Below are 19,231 nucleotides of genomic sequence, written 5' to 3' on the forward strand. Positions count from 1 at the left end.
CAGCATTTTAATTTTTAGTGGCTCTCAGAGTGTGGTCTGGGAAGCAGAAATTCCTTGGGAGATCCTTAAGAATTTCTTTCTTTCTTTCTTTTTTTTTTTTTTTAAGATTTTATTTATTTATTTGACAGAGAGAGAGAGAGATCATAAGGAGGCAGAGAAAAGGGCAGAGAGAGAGGGCGAAGCAGGCTCCCTGCTGAGAAGAGAGCCTGATGTGGGGCTCGATCCCAGGACCCTGAGACCATGACCTGAGCTGAAGGCAGAGGCTTTAACCCACTGAGCCACCCAGGCGCCCCAAGAATTGTTTTCTTTCTTGAAAAGCAATCCAAGTAAATCTTAAGACTTATGTAGATCTCACAGCACACTGGGCCCAAAGGAGCTGAAGGAAGAAGAAAAAAAAAAAAAGTCTTCCTGAGTTGTGACATGTCTGTCCCTCTCTGCCCTGTAGAGCCAGACAAGATTCAAAACCTGCACTGCCGGCCTCAGAACTCCACGGCTATCGCCTGCTCTTGGATCCCTCCTGACTCTGACTTTGACGGGTATAGCATTGAATGTCGGAAAATGGACACTCAGGAAGTTGAGTTTTCCAGAAAGCTGGAGAAAGAGAAATCTCTCCTCAACATCATGATGCTTGTGCCCCACAAGAGGTACCTGGTGTCCATCAAGGTGCAGTCGGCCGGCATGACCAGCGAGGTGGTGGAAGACAGCACCATCACAATGATAGACCGTAAGTGTTTCTGGAGGTGATGCACGCAGCGAGCCCCCGGTTCTACCGGGCACGCAGCTCACCTTCCCAGGAGCCAGACCTGGGGTCGCTTGCAAAAGAGAATGGGAGAGCCTCCAGGCTCCGGAGACATTTTTCCTGTGTAGGTGAAGCATCCCGGCAGGAAATGATTTAAACAGTCTTCAAGTACTTTGATGTTTCAAGACAACACTTGGCCTGATAGAGCTAGAGGTATCACAGAGCTTTTGGGCAATTTGGTGGTACAGCGTCAGGAAATCCTCCCCTCTCGTTATGTTTAATGTGCCTCTGGCAAATCACTTCCTCTGCTTCCCTCCAGGAGAGGAGAAGGAGGTTTTTCTTATTGTAAATTTTAAACACACACACACACACACACACACACACACACCCCACACACACCCATGTAGGGGAGTGGAGACCCTCGTGTCACTGATTGTCCTGACTCCCCTGGGTTCCTTCTTTATCCTTTTCAGGGCCCCCTCCTCCACCTCCGCACATTCGGGTGAATAAAAAGGATGTGCTGATTAGCAAATCTTCCATCAACTTCACTTTCAACTGCAGCTGGTTCAGCGACACCAACGGAGCTGTGAAGTACTTCACAGTGGTCGTGAGGGAGGCGGATGGTAAGTGATCACCGACTCTGCTTCGTCAAAGGTCACCTGGATGCCGGAGATGTTCCCAAAACCTACTCAAACGCTCTTTCAGCAGCAAAGCCTGTTACTCACCAGATTTAACTACGAAATGGGTGAATGATAATAGTAGCAACCACATCCATAGCATAAATAGCCTCATGTAGGGATGCCGGGGCTCCTTGGAAGAGCCCTGGCTCCGCGGTGACCCCCAGAGCCTTCTCCACGGCTCACTCAGTGCTGATGGTTCCTTCTTGGCTCTGCCGTCGAGCAGCCCCGTGTACTTCGTGTCTTCCCTGCCCCGATCTCCAACAGCCCAAGGAAGCACAGGCTCCAAACCACCCACCGATTCACAGAAAACACTCAAGAGCTAAACAGAGGGAAAAGATGATCCTGAAAGGCAGTCTTCCTTTCTCTACTGAATTTTCAACAGTGAATTTTATTTTCTCATCAACGAAATTATTCGCTGTCTACCTCATTCCTACAGGCCAGGCAGATACTAGGTAAGAGTTGTAACAACGTTGGATACGACCTCAAATACGATTTCTTGGAGCTTCTTATGTTGGCGTTTGTGAAACCACCTCTATAGAGGAGGGTCATGTTTGCCACAGAGGCCTTGTGCCCGATTCCTCCAAAACGTGTGTGTCTGCGGCAGCATCGTGTATTTGACGTGCCTTAGATTTTCCAAAATTGTTTAAGGTGTTACACACCCCTGGTTCTTTTAACCTCTTTGTGGGCTGTGAGAAGCTTTAAACCCGACCAGTGCTGGAGCGGGTCCTAGGCTAGACAGGATTTTAGTTTCACGGGATAGCTAAGGGTCCGTGTGCTTTGACGTTTTATTTAATTGTACTGAAGTTGGTTATGCAAAATTAATTAAATGATATCAAGGGTCAGGGGTGCATCCCAGATGTCCCTACATCTCACAAATAGGTATATTTACTTATATCTACAGATAAGGATTTAAGAGAGAAACCTGCGAACTATGCAGAGATTGTTAGATTTGATGAGGATGCAGTGGAGATAATGGTTTCCTACATGAATGTAAGGCAGTGACCAAAAGGAAGCCACACCCCAGCAGGCAGCCTTGTGTTCTGCAGCCTTGTGGGTTTCAGTTATTGATGTTCCGTGAAGATGGGCTGTGCTCCCCTGGCTATCTAAGATAACAGTCCGTCTCCTATAAATGTAAATCATAGCATATATGTTCATCCCAAAGGCAACATTCCATTTCATTTACTGTCAACAAGGTAATATTTCCAAGACCCACTCATTTTGAACAAATTTTATTAAACAAGAGTCCAGAATGCGATGAACCCCCGCAAAACCACTTCTCGAAGTGCATGGCTAATGGTGTCCTATCTCCATAATATTTATCTTCCTAATTATGCCTTCCTCCAGCCAACATCAAAATGAGTTTATGGTGCCAAAACACACAGCAAGCTGGGTGGACGGGGCGAGTTCTGGGAAGCGTGCTGCAGGAGGGGCCAAATTCGAGCCAGGATTAAAGTGTACTCAAGATAACAGAGAGCTGTGCACTGAGCTGTGATCGGACAGGGTGTGGCACAGGGAGCGTGCCTGTGGGTGACTGCTCTGGCCTTGAACTTGATTTTTCTTATCTCTTCCCTATTTCCTAGGTCATGAGGATTTCCTTATTAGCTCAGCTACAATGGTCATTGGCAAGGCAGAGATCTTATTGAGTGGGTTGACTCTCCCAGCGGGGAGTGGCCAACTTTCGGGAGGTCTGAAACACGTCTACCATCTGATGCAATGAGTTAACTACCCAAGCCCACATGTTTTATTTCCTAGAAATATCATGGTGTGTGTCTGTGTCTATATATAAATCCACGTGCGTGTGTATTAAATGTTGTATATACACACTCTTTTTAATTTTTACTTTAGAAGAAGTGGATTAAAATTAATTTCATTAGGAGACTTTCACAGCATCCTTCAAGATCAAAGTGTTTGCCCTTCGGAGCTGACCGGAGATGGTGGGAGAGGGGAGGCAGACTTAGAAGCCTAGGGAGAGATCCCTCAGGTCACGAGGAAGCCAGCAGCTCACCGTGGGTTTTCTCCCCGCAGGCAGTGATGAGTTGAAGCCAGAACAGCAGCACCCTCTGCCCTCCTACCTAGAATACAGACACAACGCCTCCATTCGGATGTATCAGACCGATTACTTTGCCAGCAAGTGTGCGGAAAGTCCCGACAGCAACTCCAAGAGTTTTAACATTAAGCTGGGAGCAGAGATGGAGAGCCTGGGTGGAAAATGCGATCCCAACCAGCAAAAGTTCTGCGACGGGCCACTGAAGCCACGCACTGCCTACAGGTTAGACATACTACCTTCATTTTGCAAGAAGGGACAAGATGCAGGAGAGGGGGCTCAGCTGTCTGGGCATCTGATGCATCCGAGCTCTGGCAGATTACTAACCAGCATTACCACAGTGCTGTGCATGTTCCTGGGTAGTTTATAAAGTCTGAGTTCCTGCCTCCATTCATGGGTGATGTGTAAAGAAGGCCGTTGGCGTTGTGCAAAAGCTCCAATCCATTATACGAAGATCGTTCTTTCTCTTCACACTTCTTTAGCACAAATCAAACAATTTATTTACTATGTTAATACTGTAAAAGTGTCCAAACAGAAAGATTGAGTTTAGGGAGACCCAAGAAAGATGAAGTTTCATCTTTTACTTTTAGTGAGGGCTGACATTACACTTACTTATTTATCTTCTAAGGCACCGAAAGATGAAAGCGCTCTTTGGTCCAGGCAGAACTCTCAAAGGAAAGGGCCCTGCATGTATGGGCGTACTATTTCCTCCTGCTAGGCAGACAGAAGAGAAGGAGCAGCTGTTTGGTTTGGCCCCAGAGAGCATTACTGCAGCCAACGGGCCCTTCCAGTCATTGGAATTCGCAGTGCCGTTGGCCTGCACTGTGCTCCCCGAAAGCAAGTATAAGCAGAGGTACACAGCATCCCCAACCAGAGTCCTCAAGAAAAAGAGACTCTTGGCAGCCATCTTGGATATAAGCTATAAGCATCCAAGATCAGTCTTGAGTGTTGGCAGAGCTGACATCTGGTTGGCATGGCAGTCCATCAGGTTCACTATGGCCAGTGTCTACTCCGGTTAGTCGGTGCCCAGGGCTTGTTGACTCTAACGTATTTTGAATATCAGCCCTGAATCTCAGTAGAGACTTTCCTGCAGGCTCCAAATGGAGACGTGATATGATATCACACGTGAGAGTATTCTTAGCCCCTCCCTGGAATCAACATGGGCAGGCTGAGAGTTTTCCTAAACCAGAGGACTCATCTTGGGCAAGAACTCGAGCTATACCTCTGCCCCAGGCTCACCACAGAAATGCTGTTGCCACCCCAGCCAAGGTCGGCATCTCCAGAGTAAACACACGCAAACTTATTAATGATGTTCACTTCAAGAAGAGAGCATATGAGCCTTCCTGAAGGAGGGGAGAGCTCAGACAGAGCAAAGGAGAAATATGAAAGAGATCAGAATGAGGGAATCTCTCAGTTTCTGTAAGAATCAAGAGATGCCTCAGCTCCTTGGTCACACTGGCTCAAGGAAATTTGAGCAGAAGTCTCCCAAGGGCTCTATTCAGTTTGTGAGTTGTCCAGTGGAGGCTGATTTCTGTTTGTTTGCTCTGAAAAAGAAGGAGAGAAGATGACTCATTGTTCCATTTAAGAGAAGGACCATGAGAAGCTGTAGGTGGCCCTGCGCCCTTCTCTCCCCAGCACACTCCTTCCCATCCCTAACAGCTGCCCAGGCCTGAGTGATCTCCCTTGGAGCCCGGGTGCTGCCACTTAGCCGTGTGACCTCGGAAATGGCATTCCAATTCCCAAGCCCTCTCTTCTCTCATCTGTGAGACAACACAGGGTCTTCTAGATTCAAGTCTTCCAGTGGTCCCCATTGACTTCCAAGAGTAAGTGAAGATTCCAGAGCAGGGCACAGAAAGCGCCCTCCCCCCCCACCACCCATCTGCCTCCGGCCTGCCGCTCCTGCTTTGCCTCCCGCCATCTGCCGAAAGTACACCCTGCCTTTTGCTAGCCCTCACTTGGAGTTCCTTTAAATATGACAGGCCTTTCTTAGACCTCTGAGCCCCCACATGTTCTTTTCACTCTGTTTGGTACACCCTCCACTCCTTTGACTGGCTGGTGCGTCCCCTCCTACAGTTCAGAAGCGCCCCCAGCCCTCATCAGGCCCCACATTTACCCCCCCCCCCCCCAGCAACCCATCAGCCCATCAGCCCGCACTGAGCAGGTGGCACGCGCTCCTGTTCCGCGGCAGCACTCAGACCCTCCATCCCTCCAGTCCACCACTCAACAGCATCGTATAGCTCTTTGTTTAGTCACCGGCACTCTTCACCAGACTACCAGAGCTCACAGTCTATTAGAGGAGACAAAGCAATGTGGCAAGTACCTGGCCCCCAAGAGATGCTCATTCAGTGTTTGTGAACAAATAAGGGAACGAGCTAAGACGCACTATGAACAGTTACACATTCTTATTACACCTTAATCAACTCATGCCATCCTCATTGGCTTTCTAGAACACAACTTTCCGGTATTTCTCCACATTTGGTTCAGTCCCGTGAAAAGCATGCCGGGCAAATAATGCTTGATAGCCTTTCAAAGTCCAGGGAACTACAGGCTAAGCGGTCTCCTGTGGGGCTGCCGACCCCTAGCTTAGTGCAGCCAGAATTCTGCCTATCTCAAGATGGTGACTGCCACAGTGACCCTCAATGCTGTCAGGCATCTTTTTTTCTGAAGAGAATAGGTAGACAGGAGAGAACATGGGGCGGGAGTGGGGGAGGGTGGGCGGGGGAAACGGGGGGGGGGGGGGGGGGGGGGAGTGGGGGTGGGGGTGGGGGAGGGGAATAGGATCGAAAAGAAATGGGAAATGCTGGGTTTAGCTGCATTGCAAATTTATTATGTCAACGAATGTAATGTCTTCCCATTTGTTACTGGGTTCCTATTACGTGGGTGCATAATTAACGTCATTCCATATGGGAAGAGAAAGGGCAGATCATAATGGGTGGGAGGCAGTTTAGAGGTTAGCAAAGAAAGCGCTGATCTGGTTTTGTTTCTATTCTAGATAGAATAGCAATGTGACCCCGAGTGGGTAGTCAGCTTCTCTTGAGCTCATTTTCCCCAAATGAAGGAAATTGAACCACATGATCTCTGACTTTGTGCTATAGGTTTCTGATTCTGAACCCATATAAAGTTGAAATCATTAGTGTCATACATCTGTTTATTAAAGTACTCACACACACACACACACACACACACACACACTGAGAAGGTATCTGTAAAATATAGGCAGAAATGTTGAAGGACACGAGGGTAAACAAATACCATTAAGGTTCAAAAGGCTTCTTGAAGGAGGTAACATTTTAGCTGAGCATTAAAAAGTAAGGAAGGATTTGAAAATATGGAGAGAGGGACAAAAGGAGATTCCAGGTGGAGGGAAGAATGGGAGTCCAAGTGCAGAGGAGGAAGACACAGACTGTTCAGAGAAGAGCAAGTAGTCTAGTCTCAAATTGTGGGGAGAGCAGGAAAGGGGGTAGCAGGGAAGACAAGCCCAGGAAGATAGGGGGATCTGGAAGATCTGGGACAGGATCGGGAGGGGGGCTACATGCTGAGATAGGGAAGTGGTGATGGTGTCCCTTTTTGGAAAGGGGTTAAGAGCAGAGTTCCTATTAATCCCATTACGTTTAAGGAACTCTGCTAGATCATGATCTCCTTTCTGGAGATACTAAGTCATTATCTTCTCTACTTGGTCGTTATCTCCTTTCTGGGTTCCTAAAGGTCATTATTCATCTGGATCCACTTGGTGTTTTGTTTGGGTTTTGCACCTAGAATTTCAGAGCAGAACATGGCAAGGTTGTTACCATCCAAGGCTTTTAATTTACAAATGAAGAAACAGAGGCATAAAAAATTTTAGGGGCCATTCATCTACTCAGGAACAGAGTGCTAGCTAGACCTCAGACCCTCTGCTTCCCAGCGTGGGACCTTTTTCCCATGCCTCCCACAGAAGTCAGAGCTGTTAAACTAAAACTAAGCCGAGAGGAAATAAGAGAAAGAAATCTGGATAAAGATTCAGAAAATACAGAGTTTGGTTTTCTTGCACCAGCTTTTTCTCTGATCTTGAGCAAGACACGGAATCTCTCCAAGCTTCAGGTCCCAAATCTCTGAAGTTATATCCTAAGCTCCCTTGTTACAGGGGAGATGTTGGAGATGCTCAAGTGGGACCATGTTCGTGAAAGTCCTTCCACACTTACAAATCATTACACCAATATAAGAAACGCTTTCCAGCAAAGAGACTCGTTTCAGTTTCCAAAAGTACAATGCATTAGCAGCCCACACCAACTCCTCACCTTCCCACTGAACATAAGCTGACTGCTTCTTACCCTTCAGGGACAGCTCACGATACTTCCACCAACAGCCTGGTATTCCTGGAAGTACAACTTCTGACTGGAAAGTAGCTTTTAGAGATGGAAATTATAGATGTGGCTGATCAATATCGTCCTGTTCATTTCATAAGACGGCAGTTGGACGTGGGCATGAGTTGGAAGGAAAGGTTCGCCCCAGCCTGATACAATTTTGGCATTCTTATGGGTCATGCCCAGAAACTTCTGGGTTGAACAAGTCTAGATTTTTTTTTTTTTTTAAAAGGAAAAAGTGACTTCTGTTCACTTTCCTAGGATTTAAATTAACACGGGGAAAGTTTCCCCATATAAATCAAGTCTGATAGTCTCCCCATATAAATCAAGTCTGATAGTCTCAGCAAACCTATGTTTGAAAAGAGAAAGAACTCAAGAGCTGGCCTGAGCCTGTCTTTTTTTTTTTTTTTTTTTTCTTCTCTGAGGCAGTCTTTTACTTAGTGCAGGAATGCTCTCCTACAGCTTCTGTGAAAGCTGCTTCTCCCTCAGCCTCTGCTTAAATACCCTCAGTGACTGGGAGCTCACTACCTAATGCCGCAGCTTATTCTCTAGATGTTACAATGACTTTATGTTCCCAAACTACACCTCTCTGTGACCTTTCAGCCTATTGGGCTTCACTCTACCTTCAAGAACAAAAATAATGAGGTCTGTTTCCTCTTCTGCATGGAAATTCCTTAAATCTGAAGTCAGACCTCATGTTCCACTAAATCTTTTCTGTCGTCATCCTGTTTAATGATCTCAAATCAAAATGATTTCAAATTTGAGATCAAATGATCTCAAACTCTTCCTAAGATATGTCCCCAGAAACCGAGGGCAGGCCCCTGGTATGGCCTGACTCACCCAGCAAATATGAGATCAAGGTTCTCAGACAGGGAAAATAGACTTTTCATCCAGGCTGAGGTTACACATTTATTTTTTGCAGCTGTATCTTGCTGGCATTTCAAATTTCGGGCCAGCTAATCTCCATACGGACATGTGGATGGCCCCCTCAGCAGCTCTCCTTGTCCAGGTGACTGGAAGAGCTCCAAATGTCCGCTGGAAAGTTCTAAATCAACATCTCACTGTCACTCTAAACCCAGCACAGGCCAAGCAGAGCTCTTCCTTTGTCCCCGGTTAGCTCCCGATCTCCATCAGTGATGCCATTATTCTCTCAAGTGGCCTGAGCTCAAATTTTATGCCCATCCTGAATTCCTCCCTTCTCCTCTTCAGGATGGGCCCCCTCTAGTCCTTCCTGTCAATACTTGCCCATTGTGGTTCCCTCTGCTGGAACATGGACATGGCTGCCTCCCTCACTTTCCTCTGATTTCTTATTTAGGAGCCCGCCCCGACCATGCTGAATGGGGCAGTTCCCCACGCCCATGCCCACTGCTATCCATTTCTCTTACTCTGCTCTTTTCTTTTTCTGCTACATATTACCATCTGGCGTATTAAAGTTGTATAAATGTTATCTGACTTCTAATTCCAGAGAATGTAGCCTCTGGGATGGTAGGGACTTTGCTGTGTCCCTTGCAGGATCCTCTGATCCTAGAACAGGGACCAGCACATAGTAGGCGCTCAGTAAACATTGGATGAACAAATGAATAAATGTATGAATGAACCTGGATAGATCTGATTCCATAATTCTTGTCCTACCTAGCACACATATGGACCAGGTGCCCACCCTATGGCTCCTGGAATCCATCTTCTGGTCAGCTTTACTGTGATCAGCCACTTGCACTTAAATAAATTGGTTTTCCTTTCAGAATCAGCATTCGGGCTTTTACGCAGCTGTTTGATGAGGACCTGAAGGAATTCACAAAGCCGCTCTATTCCGACACATTTTTCTCTTTGCCTATCACCACTGAGTCAGGTAAGGCTAGCCTCCCCATCTACCTGCCTAGTCTCCAGCTGCCATGTCACTTACAAGGGCCTCCAGTGGAGATCTGGTGACGTGGCTGATGGCAAGGGGAACATGCATTTTTCACTTGGAATTTAATCTTTGTGGGATCATGGATGACATGGAGTCAAGAAATTGCTCCTACTTCTAAAGGAGAATGGGCTAAGCGGCCATTAATCTTGAAAAGAAGATAGAAGTATCAGATTTTTTTTTAATTAAAAATGAAGTTTTTAAAAATAATGGGTGAAAAACATTCAAATTGGGAGCTTTGCACAGGCCAAAATGTAAATACAAAAGGCTTTCAGTCATAGGTGGGAATGTATGAATCCACAAACATAGAAATGCATGGGAAAAAAAGACTAGAAGAAGAAACACCGAAGTATTCACAATGCGTATTCACAATGAGCCTGGCCGGCTCAGCCGATGGAACGTAGGACTCTCGATCTCAGGGTCCTGAGCTCAACCCACGCTGGGTGTAGAGCCTACTGGAAAAAGGGATTAACAATGATCGTCTCCAAGTAGTGGGATTATAGGTGATACTTTTTTTTTTTTGCATATTACACGTAGCTTTTACACCATTAAAAAAATGTTAACTTAAAAGCCTTAAAATAAATAAATTTACAAAAGAAACTTCTCTAGCCTGAGGAATAGCAGTAGCTAATATTTACTACATGAAACAGTTTATCCAGTGAAGACATGAAATACTTTATCCGATCTTCACTCTAACCTTCTGAGGTAGAGACTATCACCATCCCCCATTTGAAAGGGGAAGACCTGGGACACCAAGAGGTTTAAGTAACTTGCCCAGGAGAGTAGAGCTGAATTCTGGCATTTTCTGCTGGAACTCTTAACCTCTGTACAGCTTTGCCTCAGAATACTCCCCTCACACTGAGAATAGCGTCATATGTCAGCACATTGTTCCTTGACCAGCATCGGTCCCAGCCTTTCCCAAGAGGCAGGGTTCTACAATGCTTGGTCTCAGGAAGTTCTTCTTCATAGCTAAAACAGTCTCTCATGCTGCATGACAAAAGATGACTCAGCCTCACAAACACTCCCATCTATTTATGCCAAATATAGGGATAATCTCCCACTTTTCAAACCAAAAAGGGATCAGAACACAGTTAAGAGGATTTAGATGTGTTGGCTTATAATTTAATGTTAAGCAGGGGCATTGTAAACACAATTCTGTCCTATTTTGAAAACAACAAAAATTGCGTGCCGTTCAGCAAAGGCAGGTAGTAAACATATACCCAAAAAATAATATTAACCAGGTTAAAAGAAAAATGATCGTGGTGATTTAATGAGGCTTGAAAAGCAACACTGAATAAACAAATCCAAGGGCTTAAAGTGCAAGTTCAACAATGGGCTACTCCATAGACCTAAATGTAAGGACTAAACAATACAACTTTTAAAAGAAAACGTAGGAGGGAAACTCTGTGACCTTGGATTAGGAAATTATTTTCTTGATATGACAGCAATAGCACATGCAACAGAAGGGGAGAAAAGCCAGATAAATGGGACTTGGTCAAAATTTGTGCTTCAAAGGAGACCTTGGGAGAACTACTTGCAAATTAATATCTGATAAGGGTTGTGTGTCCCCCATATGTAAAGAACTGTTACTTTACAGCTCAATCATGCAAAGTCAAGTAACAAAGGATGTGAGTAGACATTTCACTGGAGAAGATACACACATGGCCAATAAGCACATGACAAGATGCTGAACATCATTAGTCATTAGGGGAAATGAGGATGGAACCCACAGTACTACACCACTTCACACCCCCTTGAATAGCTGTGATCGAAAGACAATAACCAGTGTTAGCGAGGATATGGAGACATTGGAACCCTCCTACATTGCTTGTGAGAATGTAAAATGGTTTAGTTGCTTGGGAAAACATTTCTGCAGTTCCTCAAAATGTTAAACCTAGAGTTACCATCTATTTAAATCAGCAACTCCACTCCTAATTTTATACCTAAGAGAAATGAAAACATGTGCCCACACAGAAACTTCCACACGGACGTTCTTAGCCGCATTGTTCATAATAACCCCAAATGGAGATAACCCAAATGTCCATCGGTGGATGAATGGACAAACAGTATGTGATCTATTCCATACAAGGAGCTATTTATTATTCGCCTATAAAAAGGAATTGAAATACTGAGACATGCTACAACATGGATAAACTTTGTAAACATTACACTGAGTGAAAGAAGCCAGAGACAAAAGACCACGTATTTCTGATTCAATTTATACAAAAGGTCCAGAATAGGCAAATCTATGAAGACAAAGTAGATTCATGGTTGCCAGGGGCTGGGAAAGAATGGAGAAGGACAGCTAAGAGGTACGGGGTTTCTTTTGCGGGGTGGTGAAAATATTACAAAATGGAATGTGGTTGTGTTTGTAAAACTCTGTATCAAAAATCACCAAATTATACAATTTAAATGGGTGAATTGAATGGTATGTGAATTATATTTCAATAAAGCTGTTTTAAAAATAAGCTACTCTTACTTATTTACAAACTCCAAGAGGTAGTGTCATACTAGATAATAAAATGAAATCTCCTTAAAACAGCTCTCCATCACTCATTGGACTTGCCCAAGTCCCTGATGCTATTATGTGTGTTTCATTCAAATGAAATACCATTTTGATTGTGGTGGTGAGATCTGCTGGCCTTTGTCTCAAGCACCCTAAACCTTACCTACAAGCCCCAGTGAGCATAAAATCCCTTTATAGATAGAACGCTATTAACTTCAAAAGTGTGAGGACGGACCTGTGGTTACAGCATCCCCTCTTCCTGGCTGCGTGCCCCTACCAGCAGATAGTAAAGACCTCAGCGTGGGTGTCGTTCAGATTTTTCTGTAATAACGCTCCTAGGGAGATAAGGTTTCAACAGTTCTCTTTCTGGTTCTTTAGCACTGATTTTTCCTGCCTGGGTTTGCTATTTCCTTCTGGTTTCTTGTAGAGCCTTTATTTGGAGTTATTGAAGGTGTGAGTGCGGGTCTGTTCTTAATTGGCATGCTGGTGGCCGTGGTTGCCTTATTCATCTGCAGACAGAAAGCCAGGTAAGTACAAAGATTCCTTTACCGATTGGGCTCCCAACTTCGAAGATGCAATGGAAAAATGCCCTTGCCTGGAAATTAAGAAGGGAAGGCAATTTCATTTCTCTAGGTTAAATCACCTTTGTTTTTCAAGAGAAACAAGTCAGACCCTCCAACCACGACTGGCTTTTTTCAGCCTCGCTCCATTCCCCATTGGTGAATTTTGCCCTCCCCAAATGACTGAGGGGGGCCATCTGTAGCTTCATTTGAATGTGAAATAACTCCTTTTGCTCAAGAAGATGGAGATGTCTGTGAATTGTGCACCCAAGTGCTTTTCTGAAAAATGCTGAGAAGTATGGCTGACATCACCATCTCATGGTCATGTTTGCCATGCTAATTTAAGAAGGGACCGAAAAGAACCAAATAGCATGTGGCCCCCAAAGCCACGCCCCCTCCTCTTAGGGAATTTATTTGGCACATTGTCCTCCCTCTCGCAGTCATGTCTTGCATCTAAGGTTTACCGGGGGTTTTTTTAAGGAAAGTTTTATTGAGAGTGTGGGAAGTGATTATGACCTGTAGCCAAAAACCAGAAGACATATCTCCAGCTATTGCGGAGATCCGTTTCTGAGTGGGAAAGATCTATTTCTTCTTTATGTTCTTCCTCCCCTCAAAGAGACGTTGGCTGAGTGTAAATCTACATGAATACTGAAAAATCCATATTTGCACAGACATGCACAGCCTCGCCATAAATGGAAAAATTTGTTTAGGTCAGGTTTCGTAATCAGAATATAAATCCTCTCCCTTATGTCGCAGCCATGGTCGAGAAAGGCCCTCTGCCCGCCTGAGCATTCGCCGGGATCGACCATTATCTGTCCACTTGAACCTGGGCCAGAAAGGGTGAGCACCACGTTTTCCTTCACATAAATGTAGTGAAAGATGAGCTGATTGTCTTATGTGAGATTTGCTAACGAGATCTTTCTTCTTTTGGCGTCCTTCACAGTAACCGGAAAACATCTTGGTAAGAGCGAGAACGCATTACTGTATTATCTGCTTTTGAAATACAGCTTGGACTGGGTATGGCAGTGCCCCTTTTCATCAGTAATTTTTTTTCTATTATATTTTTAACTATAGCCCAATAAAAGTAAATCAGTTTGAAGGGCACTTCATGAAGCTGCAGGCTGATTCCAACTACCTTCTGTCCAAGGAGTACGAGGTACGACTCAGACTCAGGGATGCCTTAGCTGTTCTAGTCTCTAGCAGAACTTCCCTCCCAACCTCTCCTGTGGAGGCACAGGCTGATCGGGCTGAGGAGTTCAGATGACGTGTAGGACCTCAGCTGAGCGCTCTTTTATGTCTGAATCCGTTCCCTATGGGATATGCCACCTCGTCTCAGAGGCCAGTCTGCTCTCCAGAATAGCAAAGCCAGGAAAGTACTACTTGGATGAGATGTTAAGAAAGAATGAAAAAACCTTGAATGTAAACCTAATTCTGTCAGTTATTTAACCTGACATTTGGCTTGACTGGGAGACAAGGTGGTTTGGTGACAAGTGTCCATGCTTTGGATTGGACTCCCAGCTTTGCTACCTGTGTGACCTGGGGCAATGAGTTATCTGGTCTGAGCCTCATCTGTAAAATGAAGGGGAGGATACCTCCTCTGAGGCTGTTGGGGGGATCAGAGCAAATGCACGTCCAATATGAAGCATTCCGTGAACAGTCGCTACTGTGACATATTCTTAGATTGTTATGTATCTCAAGGACTGTATGATTGCCTTATTTGATTTCATATTCTCCATTTGCAAACTTCTTTTGGACCTAACAGGACTTGAAGGACGTGGGTCGAAACCAACCATGTGACATTGCACTCTTGCCAGAGAACAGAGGGAAAAATCGATACAACAATATATTGCCCTGTGAGTTTTGTGTTGAAATTTGTAATACTGTCTTCCTCCAGCCATTTCTTCTCTTTCCCAGAAATAAAATGGGGCTAAAGAAAGGTGATATAGCTGGACATGGAAGAGCTGAGGCTCTGAATGCCTTTTAAAAGGAATGTTATCGCTCTTCCCTCCTGTGGGGTAACAACGAGCTTGAATTCTGGTTAGGAGACGCCTCTCCTGCTGTTGACAGTTCATCATGTGGTCTAACTTCTTCTCAGAGGCTTAGGGGCTGTCACAGCGTTAATAGCCAAGGCCAGTGTGCGTTTCTTTATAAAGTCCCCAGTTAGGGATTATTGTATATTCTTACTCTCCTGACCTGATCAGCGAAGCAGTGGAAGAAAGTTGTTCTGGATTGTTCTTTCAGGCTACAAAAGGGAGCTGGCCACTCCATTGGGCAAATGGTATAGCACTATGAAGGAAAGCATGGAGGGGGGCCTCAAAGAGCATTTGGCTTCTTTGTTCGCCCAGTGTGACCTGGGCAAGCCCTTTATCCTATCCGAACCTCATCTGCAAAATGGAGAGGAGACTACCTCCCTATGGGGCGTTTTGGGGGTCAGCGCTAATGGACGTCAAATACCAAGCATTCCATCCACAATAGGAAAATCCTCCCAGGGCCCAGTGACAAATATCTCTCAATCAACTTCCTTCCAGATGATGCCTCTCGAGTGAAGCTGTCCAATGTCGATGATGACCCATGCTCAGACTACATCAACGCCAGCTACATCCCTGTAAGTGAACCATTACCCACAGCCTGGGGTAAAGCTTTGACGGGTGGCGAGCGTAAAGACACCTTTCCTCCCACGTGCTCCCACTGTTTCAGGTCTGGAAGCATACTGATTTAGAAAACCATGTCTGATTGCCATAAAACCCAGGATGTGCAATTCCATCCCCGCCAGGGCCCATTTTCACAATGGCTGTAGTGAGACAGGATTGAGCCCAGGCGGCACTGTGAAAGGTGGTTTTTTCTCTTTGCAGCCCATAGCTAAGATTAGAGCTCCCTAAGGAAACTCCGTTGCTCATGCTGCCTAGCAAGCGGAACTGATTCGATGTTATTTGGAATTTTGAAAACCAAAGACACAACTCAAAGGCGGTGTCAAACCTTTGGGCTCAGATTCTGGGCTAGATCCTGCCAAGCTTCCTACAGCATGCTCTAGTGGAGAAGGCTTTAAGGCCAGAGAGCTCCAGCTTTGAATGCCCTCCCTGTCCCTTGCTGACTCTGTGACCTTGGGCAAGTTTTGTCACCTCCTGGGGCCTCTATTTTCTTATCCAAAAAATGGGGATGATATTTACCTCAAAGAGTCATTCATTCACTCAGTAAACACTATCTAGTTAAGTAATAACTAAACCGTCAGAGATGCCTCAGCAGGGGCGGGGCATCGGGAAAGGACGAGGTGACACCACGGGGAAACAGGCTGGAGAGATGTCTTCTCCAGCACTAACACACATCTGCACCACGTGGGGTCTTGTTCAAATGCAGATTCTGATTCAGCGGGGTTGGGAGGACCGGGATTCTGCCTTTCTCACAAGCTCCCAGGTCACTGCGGTGCTGCTGGTCTGAGGACCTCCCTCCAAGAAGCAAGAGGGTAGGGCTGCTAGGGGCGTTTCTGGGAGGAGACCCCCCCAGCGTCCAGCAGGGCAGAGAATAAAGGAAGGCTCAGCAGAGCAGGCAATGTGCTAAGATGTGGAGGATAAAGACGGCCTGGCCAGATGAGATGCAAGGTTTGGGTGGGCGGGCGTGGGGGTGGCAGAGGTGACACAAGGCAGGGGCCCTGAGGAGAGACAAGGAGAGAAGAAACTTCAGCTCAGAGCTGCGAGTCATTCTGTCTTGCCGGGGTGCAGAATAAGTGGGCGAAAATAGCCTACTCCTAGAGTTGTGGTTCAGATTAAGTAAGATCTGTGAAAGTCCTGCCCCACGGCATGTTACGGGTAGATGCTCGATAACCCATGGTTTCCCTTCCCTGAAGTTTCCTTTGCACCACGTCTCTTACCATTTCACTCTAATGTCCATTTCCAAAATGACGAAAACTCTTCTGCATTGAATAGGGGAAGAGCCTGAGGAAGTCAGTCCCTCAGAATCTACACAGACACACACACACACACACACACACTCAGCAAGAGTGAAGCATTCTCTAGATTATTGCCGAGTCCCCTATTGCCGTTTAGAATGGACCCAGCCTAATAAGTGGGAAGTTGGTTCTTAACAATAGTGCAGTGTTCCCATCTTTGTCCTTCCCGCTCCCAAGCCTTGACACTTGGGTTAGTATCTTTTTCTCCAGTCGCAGATCTGGCAAAGACCTATATATCATCTAATCTGCGGAGATAACCCTCTGTTTATAGTTCTGACGAGGCCCATTGTTTCTGGCTCTCCATCTTGTAAATTCATCACAGGGCAACAATTTCAGGAGAGAGTACATTGCTACTCAGGGACCTCTTCCTGGCACCAAGGATGACTTCTGGAAGATGGCATGGGAACAGAATGTTCACAACATTGTCATGGTGACCCAGTGTGTGGAGAAGGGCCGAGTGAGTAAACTGTCTTCCTGCCTTCTGAAGCTTTCCTAGTGCCGCCACCAGGATGGAATCCTACCCCACCCTCCGAAGCTAAACCCCACAGAGGCCAAGGAGGGTCTGTGGGAATGTCGCTCGTGAATTAAGCCACTCAGTTATGAGAGGCTTACATGGGGGATGCCCACTTCTGATTCGGGGTCTGAAGTTTCAGTCAGAGGTGTTTCTGGGTCTGAAGTTTCAGTCAGACTGGTATCATCAAAAGTGCTCATGATTGGGGAAGACTAAGTGGCCCTTGTCTGTTCCATCCTTTGGTGTATGGCTTGCCAGAGTCCCTGGTCCTGCCCCTACTTGTAGGAAAGAAGCCGACTCTCAGCTGTGTCTGCAGACCTGAAGTGAAATAGTTCTCTGGACAAATCAAGAAAACCTTGTATACTGCACTCACAAACCTATACCTTGTCTGGTTATTTGGAGGATTAAAAAAGTGATGACATATAAAATGCCCAGTATCTGTGTTCATAATACTCTCTCCTGGCTTCCTACATGTAAGTTGGAGCCCAGCTAAATGTTCTGGCATTTCAGAGATCCCGTGGCATGTGGCCCTTGGTCCAGGTTAGGACAATGATATTTATATTTAATTATATTTAATATCACTGTCCAAAAGGGGCCAGGAAGACTTGGCCTTCCTCTGCCCAGCTAGGCCTCTCTTCAGAAAGAACCACTGGAACATACGGGTTAGGAGAGGAGGGACTGAGATGCTGAGGAATCAACAAAAAGCTCAGGCGCTGGAACTCCATGCCCCAGAGAGGGAGGTGAACCCAGCGATTGGGGCTCGGCTCTCCCTTGCAGCAGCCGGCTGGCTGGAGCACGGACCCTGAGCACACTGAGGCGGAGCCGGGGCCGATGCTCTAGCGGTGACCCCAGATTCCAGGTCGGGAAGACATTTCGAGGAGGAAACGTCCAGGTTCATAGCGGAGTCATGTGTCCGGACTCACGTCTTTCTCCCTATGCCTCCCTGTAGGTGAAGTGTGACCACTACTGGCCAGCAGACCAGGATTCCCTCTACTACGGGGACCTCATCCTGCAGATGCTCTCGGAGTCGGTGCTACCTGAATGGACCATCCGGGAATTTAGGATATGCAGCGTATGTTCGTCTGTTTGAGGTCGCTAAACGCCCCAGCTGGGGGGTGGGGGGCAGCAGGACACCTCTGACTCCCCCTCCTGGCTGTCTCCTGCACCGTAGTTTCAGCTCCCAGGAGCTGCTGCCTGGTCCCCGTGGTCCGACCGGAAGGTTGGCCTCGACTCCTTCCCCTGATCCTCGGCTCTGCTCCTACAGGAAGAACAGCTCGACGCGCACAGACTCATCCGCCACTTTCACTACACGGTGTGGCCGGACCACGGGGTCCCAGAGACCACCCAGTCCCTGATCCAGTTTGTGAGAACCGTCAGGGACTACATCAGCAGGAGCCCCGGCGCCGGGCCCACCGTGGTGCACTGCAGGTACTGGACGACGGGGAGCCGGTGACAGCGGGGCGCTGGAGGGTGTGTCTGCGCCACCCAGTCTGCCTGGAGATACTATTAGGCCCTCTTCTCTCTTCTCTTCTTCTTTGCTTTTTTCACCTTCCACGCCTCTCTCACCCTCACTCTCCAGCCCTCTTTCTCTCCCCCTTGCTCTTTTTGCTACTGTTCGAAATGCAAAGTCCCTACGTGCATGACTCCCCATGCAAATTCCCAGAAACCGCGCTCGCGCTCTCTGAGAACCTGCGTGTTCTCGCCTCTTGCGGTTCTTACTTCTTGGAGTGGCCTAAGCTCTCTCTTCAGCCCACATAAGCCCTACGCATCCTTCCGGATCTCTGCTCCAGACCTTCCTTTCTGGTCCAGTAGCACTCGCCATTTGTAGCCCCCAGTTTTGCTCTTAAATTTCCCTTCTCTCGTGACTTCTCTTTGCTTTAGACTGCATGTCCATAAAGTCAGCCTAACAAGCAATCCCTCTCTCTTCCCCTCCGGGGAGCCTGGTATTTAGCTAATTAATGTTTGCAGCAACACTTTGATAGCCCTAGCCGAATGGCACTAG

The 19,231-nt window shown here is 46.5% G+C and overlaps 1 protein-coding gene across 2 annotated transcripts in view; it reads left to right on the plus strand.

Annotated features, from left to right (window-relative positions):
- Positions 1–19,231, plus strand: part of PTPRB (protein tyrosine phosphatase receptor type B) — a 115,728-nt gene that overhangs the window by 80,720 nt on the left and 15,777 nt on the right. For both annotated transcript variants that reach the window (XM_059402465.1, XM_059402466.1), the window contains 13 exons: positions 446–724; positions 1,213–1,362; positions 3,445–3,688; positions 9,546–9,652; positions 12,643–12,742; positions 13,532–13,615; positions 13,719–13,736; positions 13,850–13,931; positions 14,538–14,628; positions 15,304–15,380; positions 17,041–17,175; positions 18,179–18,301; positions 18,494–18,657. In XM_059402465.1, coding sequence (XP_059258448.1) covers positions 446–724; positions 1,213–1,362; positions 3,445–3,688; positions 9,546–9,652; positions 12,643–12,742; positions 13,532–13,615; positions 13,719–13,736; positions 13,850–13,931; positions 14,538–14,628; positions 15,304–15,380; positions 17,041–17,175; positions 18,179–18,301; positions 18,494–18,657 — 1,654 coding nt within the window. The remainder of the gene's footprint in view (positions 1–445; positions 725–1,212; positions 1,363–3,444; positions 3,689–9,545; positions 9,653–12,642; positions 12,743–13,531; positions 13,616–13,718; positions 13,737–13,849; positions 13,932–14,537; positions 14,629–15,303; positions 15,381–17,040; positions 17,176–18,178; positions 18,302–18,493; positions 18,658–19,231) is intronic.

This window comes from Mustela nigripes, chromosome 6 (assembly GCF_022355385.1).
Source record: "Mustela nigripes isolate SB6536 chromosome 6, MUSNIG.SB6536, whole genome shotgun sequence".
Taxonomy (NCBI): domain Eukaryota; kingdom Metazoa; phylum Chordata; class Mammalia; order Carnivora; family Mustelidae; genus Mustela; species Mustela nigripes.